The 18,293-nt window shown below is 42.2% G+C and overlaps 1 protein-coding gene across 1 annotated transcript in view; it reads left to right on the forward strand.

Moving 5' to 3' along the window:
* The window catches only part of rnf13 (ring finger protein 13), a 39,131-nt gene that overhangs the window by 11,776 nt on the left and 9,062 nt on the right, over positions 1 to 18,293 (forward strand). Inside the window, exons 4-8 of the mRNA XM_070908570.1 lie at positions 501 to 623; positions 15,678 to 15,765; positions 16,566 to 16,656; positions 17,456 to 17,561; positions 18,010 to 18,103. Of these exons, the coding sequence (XP_070764671.1) occupies positions 501 to 623; positions 15,678 to 15,765; positions 16,566 to 16,656; positions 17,456 to 17,561; positions 18,010 to 18,103 (502 nt within the window). The remainder of the gene's footprint in view (positions 1 to 500; positions 624 to 15,677; positions 15,766 to 16,565; positions 16,657 to 17,455; positions 17,562 to 18,009; positions 18,104 to 18,293) is intronic.

An 18,293-nucleotide genomic window follows, 5' to 3' on the forward strand; every position in this document is an offset into this window, starting at 1 on the left:
TGACAAATCCTGTTATATGTTGTCCTGATATGACACGTGGTGCCACAGCGGTGTGAGACAGTAAGCTCATGACCATTCATTCCTGTTAAAGGGCCCCTTCAGCAAGACCGCTGACCCCGAGCTGCTCCAGTGTAGCTTTTTATTTACTGGCATTAAAGGACACAAGCTCTGAAGCTGGAATGAGTGAAACTGAATGAATGTGAAGCAAGGTCATTACTTTGTCAGCAATATTGTAGTTGATCATTATTACTGATCTTTTGATCAGTTTTTCTTTTGCCAACCAAAAACTGCTCTTACTACAAGTAGCATAATACTTCAGTTGTGCTGTATGATTTCTTTTTAGAGCTGGATAGTGCTTTCTATTAATAATGGAAAAGACTCCTCATTTGACTCCTCATTGCTTGTTTGACTTCCAAGGAATGACATTTGCTTCAACTTTGGATGTAAGTCACTCGTGTATTTCTCTCACCATGTCATGTCCGATGATGTCATCCCTGCAGGGCTTCCTGATTGGGGCACGGCCTGAAAATGCGTGCCAGCCCATCGAGCCCCCTCCGAGGGACAACTTAACGGGTGCCTTCATCGTCCTCATCAGGCGCTTCGACTGCAACTTTGACATCAAGGTACAGTGTTTACACTGGTTGGTGTGTGTGTAGTTATTGTCAGAGATGGATGTCCTTCCTGACTAAACCACGCCTCACCTTTAATCAACCACAACAATCTCTGGTTTTAATCTAAACAAAACTATTTTAACTTCATATCTAAGCATAACATAACCACTTTTTTTCTGATAGCTAAACAGGGCCCCGACTGTCTGACCTGAACTATGTGCAGCATCGTTGGTACATTGAATTATGGCCCTTTTTTATTTCACCTTTAATTAACTGTCACGCCTCTAGTGCTTGTCTAGTGAAAGTCTAGTTTTTTGGGAACTGTGAATGCTGTTTTAGTGCATAGCAATACCTGGAAGTAATTGAAAACATTATTTATTTCAGTAGCTGGTAATTTATAAGGGCGAGCTGCCAAAACTATAACACTGTACAGTGATGTGTGTTGCCTCACACTGCATTTCTATCAGTAGGTGGTGTTTCAGAGTTGGTTTCACTGACACTCTTAGATCAGCTGGTTGGGACTGGAAAACAGGAAGCGGCCATTTCCCTAAACACAATTTCCTGCATGAAGATCTGTCCTGTTCGACTGCATCGTCTTTTTCTTCTCTTCCTGCTGCTGCAGTTTTGTGTGTAATGCTGGACTTGTGAAGTTTGTGTTTGCCAAATACATGTGTGAAGCGGCTGAAAAATGGAGGGGGCTGATCTCCATTAGTCAAGTGAGGCATCAGGCCATGTGCAGTACAGTGTAGAGAGGGTGGTGTGTGTTGGGAGTGTCGCCTTTTTCAACAGGGGAAATGGAAAAGAGTAAAAAATAATGGTGTGTCTGAATAAATGAATGACAAAGCATCATACCTTTTAGTTAAAGCCTAACTAGCCTATGCTGTTAATTAACCCAGGACTCTGAGTTGAACTGGGTCATTGGCAGTGATTGAAGGAAACACATCAATTGTTAATTAGCATACAAATGGAGTTTGCTACAGCAATTTTCAGTGTCTCTGCAAGTTTCATCCAGTAAATGCCAGTAAGAGTGAAATCTTACAGATGACAGCAAAATATAAAGCACAAACTTCATAAGTATTTTTTATAGGGACGTTGGAGACCTTGAAAATACAAGAGGCTTTTTTTCCAGGACCACCAGACATCCTGAATTGTTTCCAGACACTATAGTAGTGAACACATTACCTTCCCCCCTGTGATTAGAAAAACTTTGGCAGCAAGTGAACTACTGAGTTTTATTATTGATGCAGCACCCTCTGCTGCTTCCCAAGCATGATTTGTGCCAGAAATAAAATGATTCAAAGGGAAGGTTCTTTTCTTTTTGGTCACTTAATTTTTTCACTTTTGAACTAAAGGAAACTAAAACTATGTCCATATGCAGGAAACTCCAATGCATTTCCTGTGTATGGAAATCCTGTTTTTCATGAATTCAGAGTAAAACAGAAGAAAGAATAGAAAGGATGGGGGAGGAGATGGGGGGAGAAAGGAGAGCCAGGATTAGGAGAGTGAGAGCAGGGATGAGTAATGGGGTGAAAGAGAGGAAAGCATGCAGCCTCTTGGCATCTTCCTCTCTGCCTCTTTCCATCTGTCTGTCTCTTCCCCTCATACTTTTCATTCTTACCTTTTCCCTGTGTACCTTCTTGGTTGCTCCCCAGTTCATTCACTCTCACATATCCCGGCTATCCCCCTTTTTTCAATAGTTTTTGCGCTCTGTCTTTCCATCTCACTCTTTTTTCACTCTATTGCAACTCTTAACCAGCCATGCAGCCTTATAAGGTCTTAATGCATCACACACACTCATAGAAACATGTTGACAGACAGGCCAGTGAGGTGTTCCCTTTGCTGGAGTGTAACCAGACTCCACTCCACATAGCTGTACACACACTCACACACACATACTCTGAACTCTGCCAGATTTGCCATTTAACCTCCTGCAACCCTCGAAGGAGCAGCTTTGACTTGTTGAAGTTTACTCTGATTTTCTTGTTGCTGAGGTCTTGGTGGCACTTTGAGTTTAAACTTACAGCACTTTGTCTTCCAGTTGTCTCATAAAAAGCACATTAATGCTATAATACATTTATCACCAGCACCTATTTGTCTTTTTAAAGTAAGTTTTGGCATTCAGGCCTAATGGATTGAAAAAAGTCTTTGTTGCAAAGAGGATGATGCTACTTGTCCTTTCACTTCTTCTCTGTGTTTGTTTGTCATCTTTTGGCTTTACTGTGACACGTAAACATGTTTTTTTTTAATCGCTCCTCACACCATCTGCTCTTGTGAGGAAGGAGATCGCAAGGTCAGTCGTTGTGAGGCAACCATCTTTAACGGCTTGCTTTAAAATTACCAACTGATTGACTCTAGTGTAAAAAATATTTGGGAATTGTTTTATTTTGCTTTTCCCCAGTTGATGTGTTATGAGAACTGAATACAGTTTTCCTAGAGGGTGCTCATTCATTCAAGATCATACGCCAAAAAGCGCTTCTCTTCTACTAGTTTGCCTCCACATTGTGCGACTCACTACACATACATGTTAGTGTCTCTGTCACTGGCCACTCGTCATAGACTTTACTTTGAGATTATTTAATGTGGGAGAATTTGCTTTTCCAGGCTGTGGGAAAGTTTAACAAATATTTAATCTTCATGGCTCAAACATGCGTTATAGGGTGTGTCCACACGCCTCGCCGTTAAGATGCATATCATGTAGCAGCAGCGTCCCTGGTTTGATGTGGTCAGGGTCCTTTGTTGCATGTGCCCCCCCCCCCACCACGCTGCATTTCCTGTCAGTATCTCTACAAATTGTGAACGTAAAGTGACCTTGTTTCCTTCTAACAGTTTTACAGATGTGTCTTTATAATGGCTGTTTATGGGTGAACATTTTGGCCCTCAGTTAGTTTTTGTTGCAGTACTGCAGTTGGCCACTGGGACAAACTGGCAGCAGGGCTGCCTCGATGTGCCAAATGTTTAATAAGTCCATGTGTTTACTGCCTATATTTAAACTTCTCGTCAGCGCTCAAGATGAAAACTAGTTTAAATAGGCCCACTTTGAAAATTATTACAATAAAATGAGGTTTGACAGGAGGACAGAAACTAGACGCCGTCTGAAGTTTGTGTGTTATGGAGGTTGTCTTTCTCGCTCTCTTCCATTTCTTTATCTCCTTTCCAATCAATTTTTTTCCACCTCTCTCCCTGTCCTTGATTTCCTCCCTTTGGTCTCCCTTATATTTGCTCTCTCTCTCTCTCTCTCTCTCTCTCTCTGTCTCTCTCTCTGTCTCTCTCTCTGTCTCTCTCTCTTTCTCTCACACACACACACAGTCACAGTCTGTGAGGTCTTGCTGTGCTGTCTGACTTCAGTCTCTGGCTTAATGATTGCTCATATCTACACATACAGTTTGCACACACACACGTGCGCACACACACACACACACACACACACACACACACAGCTACCCCTTTCCTCTGCCTCTCTCTTTGCCTTTGGCAGTCTTTGTCTCTCCATCACTCTCCTAGTTGCTTTTTTGTCTTTTCTCGTACTGTTGTCTTTCTCTCTCCCTCTGTCACACACACACACACACACACACACACGCTCAGTTTGTTGCTAGCATTCAGCTGTCTACCTTGAATCCCTCTCTCTCTCACTCTCTCACACACACACACACACACACCCCCTCTCTCCCTCCCTCCCTCCCTCTTAGTCGGGCTCAGTTCCCTCCAGAAGCTGCAGGGAAACAAAGGAATAATGGATTCCATCTTGACTGAGACGAGGCACTGTGTGTGTGTGTGTGTGTGTGTGTGTGTGTGTGTGTGTGTGTGTGTGTGTGTGTGTGTGTGTGTGTGTGTGTGTTGTGCAGGGCAGGGGTGTCACCCCCAACATGCCTGCCGTTTCGTTCCATTGCCTTCCATCTCTTTCTGCCCCTCTGCGGCCTCCTCTGTAGCATTTAGCCATTAGCATCCAGTGAGCAACAGCAAGTTTTAATGGATCCATGGCTGTAATGGGCAATAAAACGGAGACTCACCCACTTAACCCTCCGTGTGTTAGCTCCTCCACCCGTGGAGTGTGTGTGTGTGCGCGAGAGAGTGTAAGAAAGGTATAGTGTGTGTGTGTGTGTGTGTGTGTTGTGATAAAACATGACAGAGAGGAGGTCGAATGTTGAGAGAGAGAGTGTTTGAGATGGGGAGGGGTAAAGGGGATCAAGTGAAGGGGTGTTAATAGGCACACTCACTTTTTGTGTGCGTGTGTGTGTGTGTGTGTGTGTGTGTGTGTGTGTGTGACAGAGAGAGAGGACAGCATTCCTCAATGGCTGTTCTTTTAGAAAATAAATCTCTAGAGAGACAGGGTTTGCACTTCCTGTACACTGGGATACTTTGAGGCAGTGGGGGTGGGGGAGCTCATTGGTGACCTTTCTGACCTTTCTGGGAGGGGAGGGGGGGGTGAACAGGAAACTCAATACCCTCTTCCTCCCCTCTCCCTCCCATGAACACCCCCACCATGCCTCCCTTCGTTCTTCGATTCTTTGCAGGCTGTCTGTCCTCCTGCGCGCACACACACACACACACACACACACACACACACACACACACACACACACACACACACACACACACAGACAGACAGACGGTCTATATACATTGAGACATAACGTCCTAGTTATGTAACATATACAGAGATATGTTGAGCTCTGTGGAACCACGTTGTTCCCCTCTTTCTTCTTTCTCTTATTTGCTGTCCCTCACTCATTCGGTCTCTCTCTGCTGCCCTCTATCTGTCTTTGTTTTCAGTTTTCTTTTTCATTCCCTCTTGTCTTTTCTTACATTGATTAAACTGCATACTGGGTTAAGTTAAGACAACTTTAAAACTAAATTCATGAACATTTCTCCTCGTATGTCTCTTTGGAGTGATTATCGACTTGGAGGAGAGATTTTAAAGGAGAGGTATTGGGGTGCTGGTGGTGGAAATGCTGAACTTGTTCGCAAACAGGTGCTTATTTGCACATGTTCTTTTTATTGTTAGTGACCAGAGTGTTGTGTAAAAAAAGTGGCTGATAGAGATGACCACTTTTTGTCTGGTGGAAAATTTCCCATCTGAGACCGAGGTCATGCTATGAAACAGTCCAAAACCTGCCTGGAAAAAGGCAGTTCAGACTAAATGTCCAGTCTGGTATAAATGCTTTTTGTCCTGTCAGGAAGCTGTGAACTTCCTATGGCAGGGCAGAGATCAGGCATCATAATCTAAACAATTCTCTCATTCAAAAACATTTACTGGAAGAGTTCAGAGTAACACTGTACAGTTATGATAGAGACACGAGCTTGACCGATATATAGGCCAGACCAGTTTAACAAGAAACTGCGTCATCATTTAGAAACAGCGATGCCATTACTTAGTTTATCTAACAGAGAGCACTGACAAGTTGACTGTAAAATGTTCCCACTCAGTACATATCTTAGTCACAGTTCTTTAAAAAGCGAATTTAAGGTATCCTTATCAAAATATTTGTTGTGTATACTAGCGTGACCTGCTATGTTTCTCTTATTACTTCAAACAGAAGGTGGTGGAGAAAACCCCAAATGGTAAACAAATCAAAACCAAGCATGAGGCGGGCTGCGACCAGTCATGTGAGTCCAGACAGGGAGGCTATGTTAGCATTCAGGCAGACTCAATAACCCACATTTGAACTTTTCGCAATTCATGTGATCCCAATTTTTTGTAACAGTTTAATCTCTGTGAATAATCTGTCCAGCACAAATTAAAATTCACACCCATCTGGAGAGCAAATGAGCTGCGGAAAGCAAAATCTGGTGCATGTGGTGATGTAATCTGTGTCCATGACGGGTTACAAAGAGCCATCGGCCGATCCATCCAATTGAAATGTTGCTGCTGGAAATCCAGCGAAGAAGAAAAAAGTCCTTAGTCTTTAGATGTGGCTCTGCCAGGCTCCTTCTCCTTCAGTATATTATCAAATCAAACATGTGTGAAAAGATCCTGATGAGTTGGGAGTGGTCACAAGGGCCTTATTTCTTCAATAACAGTATAATCTGTCCAGTCAGCTTCTGAGTAAATGTAAAACTATGTGAATTCTCTTTTACTAGCTGCAGCTTAAGTTGGTCAGCGTTTTGTTCTGGTGGCTGGTAATTTCCCATCTAACCTTGCTTCCTACCTCTGCCTTACAGTAAGTGCATTTTATCGTGCAGCCTGTTTGTGCTGCAGTGACCTCACAGCCCCCGAGCTACACACACACACACACACACACAGACACACACACAGGCCTCAGTCTTTATTCAAACAATGATCTAGCCTCCTGCACACGCTCACTCAGTCTCATGACAGGGTATGACTATGGCTGACTGGATGTATGACTAGCGCGAGTGTGTGTGTGTGTGTGTGTGTGTGTGTTAGAGAGAGAGAGAGACACAGAGAAGGGGGGCAATAGCCATATCTCATGTGGTTGTGTCGTTTTTTTTCTGAGCTGTTATGTCTGTTGCAGTTGTTGTTGTGGCAACAAACCGCTCAGCCTGCTCCATATGCACATACCCACCGTTGGCATGAGTACTTTTAATTAGAGATCAAACTGTCTCTGTTCTTGTAATTCTCTTTTTTCCGAAACACGTATGATGACAAAAGTTTCCTCACCTTTGGGCATTTTTTAAAAATCACAAGAACACACACACCCTCATACAGACAGCACTGATTTGGCTGGCGGTCTCTCACCTTTACCACATTCACAGTTGGAAGTGAGGCGTAAGTTATATAGCACTTTCCAGAACCAGGATTACAGAAAGACATTTGCATTTATTTATTTATTATTTTGTCCAAAGCAACGTGCAATTGAGACAAAAAGACAATAGAAAGCATTTGAATATATATTTAAATCAAAGACAAGCAAAAAATGTTAAAGAATAACAACAAAAACAAACAAGAAGCATAATTAGAATAGGTTATCGTTATCTTTATAACACCTTTAGTGCAAATATAGTCTCTCTCACACAAGGAAGTGAGTTGCATGTGTTATCAGTGTGCGTGGCCTCTCCCTGCAATTTGCAGTTTTATTGAACTCTATCTAATCAGCCGTCTGGACCTTGAAACTAAAACCCAGCTCTGCTCTGCACAGCATTCCTCTGAAGCGCTAAGGAGGGAGAAGGGAGGGCGGGATGAAGGAGAAGGGACGAGGGAGGGAAATGAATGAAAAGGGGGGAGTGGAAGAGTAAAGGCGGGAGGGTGGAAGTATCATAAAAGGGGCTGGGCAGATTTCTGGAGAAGTTGGCAGTTGGGGTGATATAACAAGGGTAATGACTGATGAGGCCAAAGAGAGGAGAGAAGGAGGAGGTTAAATTTAGAGAAGAGGAAGAGAAAGAAGGGGAGTTTAGGTAGGGAGAGAAACTGGGAGGGGAGGAGAAATAAAAGAGGAAGGGTGGGAGGAGAAAGCTTGTGGAGAGGAAGAGAGAGGGGAGGGGAAGAACAGAGGAAGGAGAGCGTGAGGAGACATGAGGGTGAACGAGAAGATGGGAGGAGAAATGAGTGGATATGAGTGTAGGAACAATGGGAGACATAAGGAGAGAGATGTTAAGGGAGGAGGAGAGAGGAGGAAATGAGGACCTGATTGGGAGCTGCTGTCTAAACAGCAGAGGGGCAGAACAAGGCTCATCTGTATCTGATGCAGTTAAGGGAAATTTGAAGCAGTGGAGGTGTACTTCTACAGACAGCCTTTTATATGCTAACAACAAATCAAGCTCCTTGTTTTCTAATGTTTTCCCCTGGCTCACAAGGTGTATTTTGGGAAATATAAATAAAACTGACTTGACATGTTTTGTTCAGGTCTGGAGGAGAAGAGGAGGGGAGGAGTAGATGAGGAGAGGAGGAAGAGCAGAAAGAAGAAAAAGATGAGGAGGAGTAAAGGGATGGATGTGGGGTTGGAAGTGGAGAGGAAGGAAAAGGAAGAGGAGAAAAAGGGAATGAATTAGGGTAGAGGTAAATGTTGGACTCGCGGTCGAGCCAACCGCTATAATATTATGATAATAATGTCCTAAGAACGAATGTAAAGTCATAGAAACTAGTTCTGAAAACAGTTTGTTTTTGTGCTCCAAATACTCATTTAAAGAGATCATTGAACATCCTGTTTTCATCGTAGCCAACAAGGCAACATATAATCATTTTCTCTATCTGTGAATCAAATTCCAAAAAATTATGATCATCTGACATAGGATACTGATTTCCTAAAATATTTTCTCTTGCGGTGAATATGATGTAACATGTTTAGAGGTGCTACTGAGCCTGCTCTGATCCGCTCGGGTATAAACATCTTGACACACAGACCTGAGATAAATAAACGTTCTATATACACTTAAAACATCAACTATTGTGTTTTTATCATTTAAGGTGAGAAAAAGACATTGCATTTGCTGAATCTTGACTTGTGTTTGATCTGAAACCTGCGTTGTGCGAGAAAGGTGTGCTGTGCTGCTCAAACTCATTTACACAAAGCTGAGGTCAAGTCTGCTCTATGCAAATGCAGACTGGTGACTGCAACAAGCTGCACGCTGGTCATTTATACTGCCTGAACTTCACAGGACAGGAGTGTGGAAGAAAAACGGAGGAAGAAAGAAGACAGTGGGTTAGAGGGGAAAAAAGGAGAGGAAGAGTAAAGAGGGGGATTTATGGACAAGAAGGTGTCAGTGATGGAAGAGGAGGAAGAGGAGGAGAGGCAGGGAAGGACAGTGTTTTAGCTGCAGCGCTGAGACTGTGCAGTGTTGGCAGCAGATGCACACAGGAGTGAAGATGCAGTAATTATTGACACAAACACACACAGTGGTGATGCAGCAATAATTAGTGATGCTATCAGCAGCCTCCGTCCACACCAACAGCCTTACAGTATAGGAGTAGAAATATAAAGATATTATCTGTATGTGCAGGCATATTTAATGTCGTAGGCGGCCATTTTTCTCATAGCTTTAGGCAGATAATGCCAAGAATTAGTTACTTAACTCATCTATCTATAGCTATAGTTTGTATAATGAGCTTTTAACAGAATTTACTCAGGACAAACAGCTTTACAGAGCGTGTCCTTCTCATTTGAGGTTGAGTCCAGCAACTCCAGGTGGCACCGTTTACACACCTGCAGTCAACTGTGACCAATGAGAAACACACATATATGTGCACACACACAAACAAGCACACAAATATCAATAGTGCAGTGACCTGTAGTGGAAAACTATTTTTTCCCCCCATTTTACAGTTGACTGGATTTTTTTTTTCTCAATAACACCTTCCCTCACATTCATGCAGTCGCACACATTCACAGGAAGCTGCTCGATACAAACACACAGTGCAGAGCTTTTGGCCTTCAGGCAGCGGCAACCTTCTTGCTGAAGGGCACGTAAACGCTTAAAGGCCTCAGTGCACGCACAGTTCAGCAGGTTTGTATGGACTAAAGGACACGTATATGGAAAAACTGAACTATAGCAGCAGCTCCTGCAGTGAGCACTGTAACTGTCTGAACTGGCTGAATTTTGTGTTCACCCTCCCCACCATGTGACTTTACACTAAAATATCATGTTTGGTTGAATTGGGGAAAAATGTGTAAAAAATCTTTTTCCAGATCAGGTTTTCCTGCAGCCTTTTATTGTGCAAGTGAAATAAAGAGCACCTCTGCCAGAAGAAGTAATCACATTTTTATGAAATATTATGTTGGCAGTGGTTATCACCTTTAGTAATCAGTGTTCTGGGGGATGCCCTGCCCATCTCTGCCTCTGTTTCCAATTGTGTGATCTCACAGACAGCACTTTCAGCTTTTCCTCAAACTTGTTGGAACCAGGAAGTAAAGATGAAAACATTAAACAACAAGGAACAGCAGACAAGCGTTGAGGAGTTGATTATGACATTTTTTGAATGCCAATAATACCAGTAATGCAGTGTAATTGAAGAAAATAAAATATTGTTTTAATGTAGCACCACAAAAATACCATGACATGTCATTTCTTTTTTTATATTTTTGGGGCATTTTTTTGCCTTTATTGGACAGAGTGAGGTGAAGAGTCAGACAGGAAATGGGGGCGGGAAAGGGGCATGACATGCAACAAAGGTCGCCAGCTGGAGTCGACCACGTTGTGGTTTTATGACATGCACAGTAACCATTCGGCAACCAAGGCACTCCATTTACTGACATTTTTGAGATAAGTTAGTAATGACACAGTATTCATTTCTTTATACATATTATACAAAAATGATCACTACAGTATTAACTTTATTTGGGGCTTACATGTCACACTGTGTTTTTAACCTCCTGACAAAAAGCTTCTGGAGCTTGTTAAGTTCACTCGCAGGGTTCCAAAAACAACAGCCAATGAAGTGGAGTCCAATCTGCCTTTTTAATAATCCATAATTGGTCAACCTCATGAATAAAACCTACAGTGTCTGTGCTGCAGGCCAAGTCAAAATATGGTCAGCACACCGCAGGGTGCTACGATGAGAAAACAGGCATCAGATGCTTTGTTTTCAATCCAAGGCCTGATGGTACAAAAGAAGGAGAAATAATGTGGACTTTGGAAGGCAGGAAAAAAAGAGAGCAGAGCTAGAAGTTCCTGGAGCCAAGTCATGCCGTCACATGACAACAAAAGATGTCAAGATGTCCTTGAGAAACCTACTTAGCAACTAGTTTTTCCAGTGCAGCTCCACTGTAGCTGTACAGGGCAGCTGCCGTGTGTATACATGTGAAACTTTGACCATAAACAAAACTGTACTGAGAAGCATAATGTCGCTCTTTGGTAAAGTAAAGAGGTTAAGAGGCTCAGCAAAAATGTAAAAATCTACATTTTAGTTTTGATGTTTTTCCACACCACCACCATCATCATCACGTCGGGGTGTGCAGAGTCATATGATGAAGGAGAACATCAGGAGTTTTATGTGAGGTCGCACAGGGATAACGGCAATTAAGTGGTTTAATGAAGACATTAAATTGACATAGAGGACGGTGCTACAGCTTAGCACGATGGTCTGCAGATGGTAGAAGAGCCTGGTGAAGCATTCTTGGTGTAAGCTTGTGTGTGTGTGTTAGTGTGTTTAAAGCCACACACTTGCCTTCTATTGATTTTTTTTATTTTTTATTTCTAGAGATTTCACATCTAATTTTCTTTTTTTGTTCTGCCTCTCCATCTCTTGTTTTTTCCCCTCTCTTCGGTCTCTCAGGAATGCATTGAATGTCCTTATCTTTGCCCATGCAAACACACGGGTGAGCCAGCAGCAGAGGTTGAATTCCTCTGCAGATCCCAGGCAGACAGACCACACCACACACTGGCATCTAGACCGCCTGCCGCCAAAACAGCTCTTCACTCCAGTCAGTCTATTGAGAGTTAACAGCAGGAAGGGTAGCACATTTCTTTTTTCCACTGTCAGCACCTACATTTGATTATTTTACCAGCTAAGAAGACTTTAGGAAGTAAAGCATGACCTCCAAATGATGATTGGTTACAGGACAAATTGACTGGTTCACTAATGACCCGTATTAGCCACAACTGGACAAAATGTGTCTTGTGCGGCTGTTATAGTAGTTTCATATTTGATGTCCAACACCTGACTGACCAACACGTTGAGGCGTAATATGATGCAACTACATATCACACCCATGTCAAACACTGTAATGTTAAATTTATCCTACATGGAACTCAAGTTAAGAGCAAGGCCTCCGTCAAGGTGCTGCGATGGCTAATCGCACACGTGCAAGCACACATTCCTGGTAGATTACTTTGTAATGACAACCCGTATTTCTACTGTCTTCCTTTGATCGTCGGCATGCAAGATAAAAAAGTTGTGATATCTTTTTAGAGTTGTAAAATCATGTCTGATAGTATAGTACAAACTATTGTGCAGTGTTTTAGTGTCGGCTTTAACGCTGGGATGTTTTTGTTCTGAACGCCCACTGCAAATAATTTCATTAATCGCTTGGGGTTGTGCACAATTGTTAAGATAATGCCAGTTTAAATCTTAATATGATGACCATTTGTCAATTCGTCATGACAACATACAGCAGCAGCAGCACACATGGAAATTAATTAGAGCGGCACAAAATTGAGGGGGAAAAAAGTTTTTACAAGTTGGAAAAAGGTCTAGGCTCAATCAGTCACAATCAGGTACGAATACAAGAGGAAAACACAAGAAGAAGAAAGAAAGCAGTTAAACACCAAGTCAAAATTACTTTTGCAATCATTAGCTGGACACGTTGTCATGATATTTAAGGCCATGTTGCCCTCCCATATCATCAGTATCATCAGTATCCTTTTCTTTGATTGATTGATAAATTATTTTGTCTATAACATGTCAAAAAGAAAGTCTTACAATCACAGCCAGAACTCAGCCTCCACCTAGCTCACTTTCCTTCCTCACAAAACACGTGTGTGTGTGTGTGTGTGTGTGTGTATATCACTTATCCAGACAGCCTGCCTCTAGACAGATGCACACAGTAGCCATTGATGCCTCTACACAATACACCCTCACAAACAAACACATGGGATCACAATGCTGCGGCTGCCATACACGCTGCTTCACGTATGCCTGTGCATAAAATTACAATGACAAGGGACAGACAAAAGACAGTGCAGTCCTGTGTTAGCATCCATGCTGGCCACAATACACACACACACACACACACACACTGTTCACCCCTCACAGGTCTAAATGGATTTCTTTGCATCAGAACAGAGTACAATGCTCGTAGCGTGGCCGAGCTGCAGGGCTAACACACTGCACTCACACCACCACTGATTGCTCAGGTTCTATTATTTAACAGAGCAGATGACTTCCATGTCTTTAAGAGTGTGACCCAAGCTCCTGCACTGCCACACATCATGGTCTCCCTCTCACTGTCTGGTTTTGGATCAGGTGTTAATTTACCACAGGAGGGGGGCACATGCTCTGACTGATAATTAACATCAGCATTTTCCTCAGTGGCTTCAGGTAGCAGTAGTTTAAAAGACGGAAATCACCCTTAAATTCTCTACCTTTTGTTAAATATGATTAATCTGTGATGTTCAGTGCTTTCCGCTTAGTCTTTTTGTGTTTACCTGCATCTATTTCAGCCATCATTTTCTACATTTTACAGAAATGGCGACTCTAAAAAGAAGCCGTTGCTCTTTGATTCTCAGGAACTTAAGGTTGATTGCAGCTGCACAAGACATGTCTTGACAACACTGCATGTTGTCTTAACCAGATTATAGACCTCTGAAACGTTGTCCATATCTCAGATTATTCCAGCAAATTAAAAAAAGTCTTGTGTTGTGTTCACTGACAGCGGTGTCCCTGGTTGGAGAAACAACCAAGGAAGACAAAGCTTTCTAGTTTCTAGCCAGAAAAATATGGACAAGTAAAACAAAATGACAGTTCAGTCTGATTTATAGTAAAATGCACCAGAAATGTGAGGTAGCTTTTTTATTACAGTGGGGCTGATTTTTCTTTGATTAATTTGACTGTGTTGTGTCAGAACTTTATTGTTTGGATGCTATAACAAACTCCATTCATTCTTTCTATACAATAGGGTTTCTTTTTGTTTTGAATTAGGCGACATTACACTGTTTCCTCTACAGTTTCCTCTAGAAGTGATAGAAGTGTTGTTGCTGGTACTGTTCCCATTATTTTTATGTAGGAGTTAAGGTGATATTTACGTGATCGGAAGTGTTTTTCCCCTCATTTTCAGAGGAAACATTCAGTATCCAAAGTCACATAATGAGTCATTCTAGGATTATTTTGTCACATCCTATTTCCTCCACCACATCTGCTGTGAGCCATCAGCCACAACAATGGCTGAACAGGATACTGTAGCCTTTATACTGTGTCAGAGCCGTGGAAACAGCCTCACAGGTGGAAGATCCTCATTACATCAGTTTCCCCTGCATCCATGATTCAGCACACACGGTCCCTCGGCTGCAGGAAAGATCCCTGTTGAAATCCTTCTTTAGTGTCTTCAGCTTTGCGTTTTTCTAAAAGCCGTGAAATTAAAGGTTGAGGTGAAAATTGTTTTTTTTCTGATTTCTCTTTCTTATTTCACCTATGAATACCCAAAATCAAAGGATTAATAGTCATTAAACAGCCACACAGTCACTGAAGTCAGCTTGTTGCTTTCTGGTGCAGCTTGTTGTCTCATTATATTTATGTCACACTCACATTTACGCAACTTTCCTGCTAAACTGATTTGCAAGCTATTGCGTTATATAACATTCAATCTATGTTTCTGGCCTTCCAGCCGAGAGAAAACCCAAAGCGCTTTAAGTCGTCGACACTTCGCACCACACGTTAGACAATAAGCTTTGACAACGTTTGTCCAGAATAATTGATCCTCTACGCAGACTTTGACACAGCCCTGGCACAAACAAAAAATTTTTTTAAAAATTACTTTAACTTCATTTCTTATAGATTCAAGCAGTTTTCGAGCAGTTTTTTGTTTTATACATAATATAAACTCAATTGTTAATGTTAATAGAAGAATCATTTGTTTGCAGCTGCACACACACACACACATACACACACACACACACACACACACACACACACACACACTGTCAATCTGGGAGTGACCGCAGCTTCCAGTCTTGTTTCCTGAATTTTGCTTTTTGGATTACAGGTTGTGCCTTATATTATTCTTAGCAGATAGTCACAGCTTGTCATGAGTGAGCAGGTCTGGTCTCAAGTGTTTTGTTCCAGTCAGTGTTTATCATGAGGGAGCGAGCTGTCCAGGCAAACATCTTGTCTCTTTCTGGAAACCTAATGTTGGTGAATAGATTGCACCTTGCAAGCGCTTTGACTCAGTGAGCTAAAAGCCTCTAAGCAGAGTCAGAGAGAGCTCTCCTTCCAACCACAACTGGTTTCTATTTCTATGTCTTGTCTAATGTGGTTTGATGCTGCTGTGCCAGATAGTGGAAATCAGATTTGGTCACATTATCTGACACAAAACCCCAGTTATCACACATACCACCTTCACTTAGGGCTGTTTTAGTCTCAGAGTAGCAGCTGATGTTAGCCTACTAATAATCACCAGGGGTTAGCACCAAAGGGGGTCCATTTCATAATCAGGGCATTAATGTTTTGTCTCCTCGCAGGTCCTCAATGCCCAGAAAGCCGGGTACAAGGCAGCCATTGTTCACAATGTGGACTCTGATGACTTAATCAGCATGGGATCCAATGATTGTAAGTTACCACCACCTCCTTTTCTCTGTGTACATCAACACATAAGCATTTAGCATCTTACACAGCTACCTGGTTGTGTGTCTCTGTTGACAGATTATTGTTTTTCTCTTAATCCCAGAGCCTGAGGAAAAGATGGTCAGTTTTATAGTTAGAAGTCCATTTCATGGCTGAAGATGTACTTGAGGACGGATGTGATGCCTTGCAGCACCGTAGCTCTCCCTGCCTATGAATCCATATTGTCCCTGCTCCAGCCCACTTTTGTGATATGACAGTGTTTCTGGGGTTTCTTTCAGTCATGTCTCACCTACTATTCTCATTTGAGGGGGTGCAGCACGGCCATAAATTATCCAGAAGGCTTCTTGCCCTGGTTAGTGTTTTTAAGGGGAGTAGATCTCACAAGCAGATGTTTATACACATGGTGATGCCAGTTGTGAAGAGATTTCTCCTGTCGGTTTAGGTCACTGAAAGTGTCGGTATGCTTCAGCCGTGTTTGTTGGATGGTCAAACAGCGTCTGATTCCCCTCCCCCCACTGCCAAATACATTCTCGATCAATTGTTTGGTCTATAAAATGTCAGAAAATGGTTTAAATGAAATGCCCAGCACAATTTCCCAAAGCCCAAGTTGACAAGAACTTGTCAAATAATGTGACATTTGAATAACTGTTCTTTTGGTGTGCTACAAACAAGTCTTATTTTTGTGCGTTTTGACGTCAAGTTTCAAGGACGGTCAATGGAGTTAGGCATTGATATACTGTCACATGATATATTAACACAGTAGGTTTTTTGTTTTCTATTTTTAGTGGATGTTATGAAGCAGATAGATATTCCCTCTGTGTTTGTGAGCGAGGAGACGGCCACCTCTCTGAAAGAAGACTACTCGTATGACAAGGGGTAAGTCTGAAACCCAAATCTCATTTGTCTGCCCATCAATATAGATAGAAGCAGGTTTTTACTCCTCAACACTGAGCTTTTCAGTGCAACATGGTGGAGAGACGTCTGCTTTGTCACTCAAAAACTGTCCATTGGCCATTCTTTGCTTTCCAGCTCTTCCATACAAGTTTAATCTGATATTGTTATGGAATAATATTTCCTGCAGCGTGCACTGTATTAATATATCAAGACGGAGGATTTGTCTTGTGATGTGTTGTCACAGCTGCTGAGGTGGTAATGAAATGTCTCAGCCTGTCAGAGGAGCCCAGAGAGTCAGAGCATTAAAGTACCATTTCTCCACTTTTAAATCATCCTGTGTGTGTGTGTGTGATTGTGTGTGTGATTGTGTGTGTGTGTGTGTGTGTGTGTGTGTGTGTGTGTGTGTGTGTGGTGCTTGTCAGATACCATCCAAATACATGAGTGGTATTCCCAAGTCTTTTGCAGAGGAATGAACACCAAACATGGTATTGGCAGAGTTTTGTTAGTGTGCACCAATTTGACTGGTGCAGAAATACAGTATGTCTGCTGCAGAGGCAGTTCTGGGAAAAGAAATAGAGCCCCGTACAACATTAATTAACAGTGTGAAATGCCACCATGTTTTTTTGTTTTTACATGAACGACACTAAAATGAAGCTCTACAATGTTGCAGCCAAAACGAGCCATAACAAAATGCTGCCTTCACACAGCCTCTGTGGAGGTCACACTGAGTCTGTTTGAAATACCTACCAACACCTGACGATGGCTCTGCTTGTTTTTCTAGGGGACATGTGGTCCTCATGCCAGACTTCAGCCTGCCACTCGAATACTACCTGATCCCCTTCCTCATCATTGTGGGAATCTGCCTCATCCTCATTGTTGTTTTCATGGTAGGTTCAATTGAAGACATTAGCTCAAAGTATCAGGGTTCTCCTAACTATTGAGCATATTTAAAGGCAGATAGTAACTTAATTTTACTTAAATGTAGTTCTGTAAATTTGATGATTGAAAAGAAAAGTACAAAAGCATTTTTGCCTCCTGAGGACTCACAACACAGTTAACCACTCCTTTTTAAAATTTCTGCATAATTACATCAGGAAAATAACAACAGTTTAAGTCCAAATTGGCTCTTCATCAGGTACCAGTCTTCAGCCTGCCACTGGAAGTAGTGTTACAGTGGCAGGCTGAAGTCTGGCATCCAATTTGGGCTCAAAACATTGCATTTTTCCTAATGTAACAGTGTTGCTAGGGTGACAGAAATCACAGTTACTGTTTTTTGGACAAGAAAGATGTGTGTGCTGCTTACTGATTTTAAAGGACGTTTTTCTTTGTTCCTAGATCACCAAGTTTGTCCAGGATCGACACAGGGCTCGGAGGAGCCGCCTGCGCAAAGATCAGCTAAAGAAACTTCCCATCCACAAGTACAAGAAAGGTATGGAGGCAATCTCAAACAATGGTTACTGCCGCATAAATACCCACACGTCACGCCCCCCCCCCCCCCCCCCCCATTTCCTGTCTGACTCTTCACTCAAGTTGTCCAATAAAGAAAGAAAAAAAAAAAAAACCTACATTATCCATGACTGCACCATTTACATCTTAAAGTCATTTACAATAAATACTTT

This window comes from Enoplosus armatus, chromosome 7 (assembly GCF_043641665.1).
Source record: "Enoplosus armatus isolate fEnoArm2 chromosome 7, fEnoArm2.hap1, whole genome shotgun sequence".
Lineage (NCBI taxonomy): Eukaryota > Metazoa > Chordata > Actinopteri > Centrarchiformes > Enoplosidae > Enoplosus > Enoplosus armatus.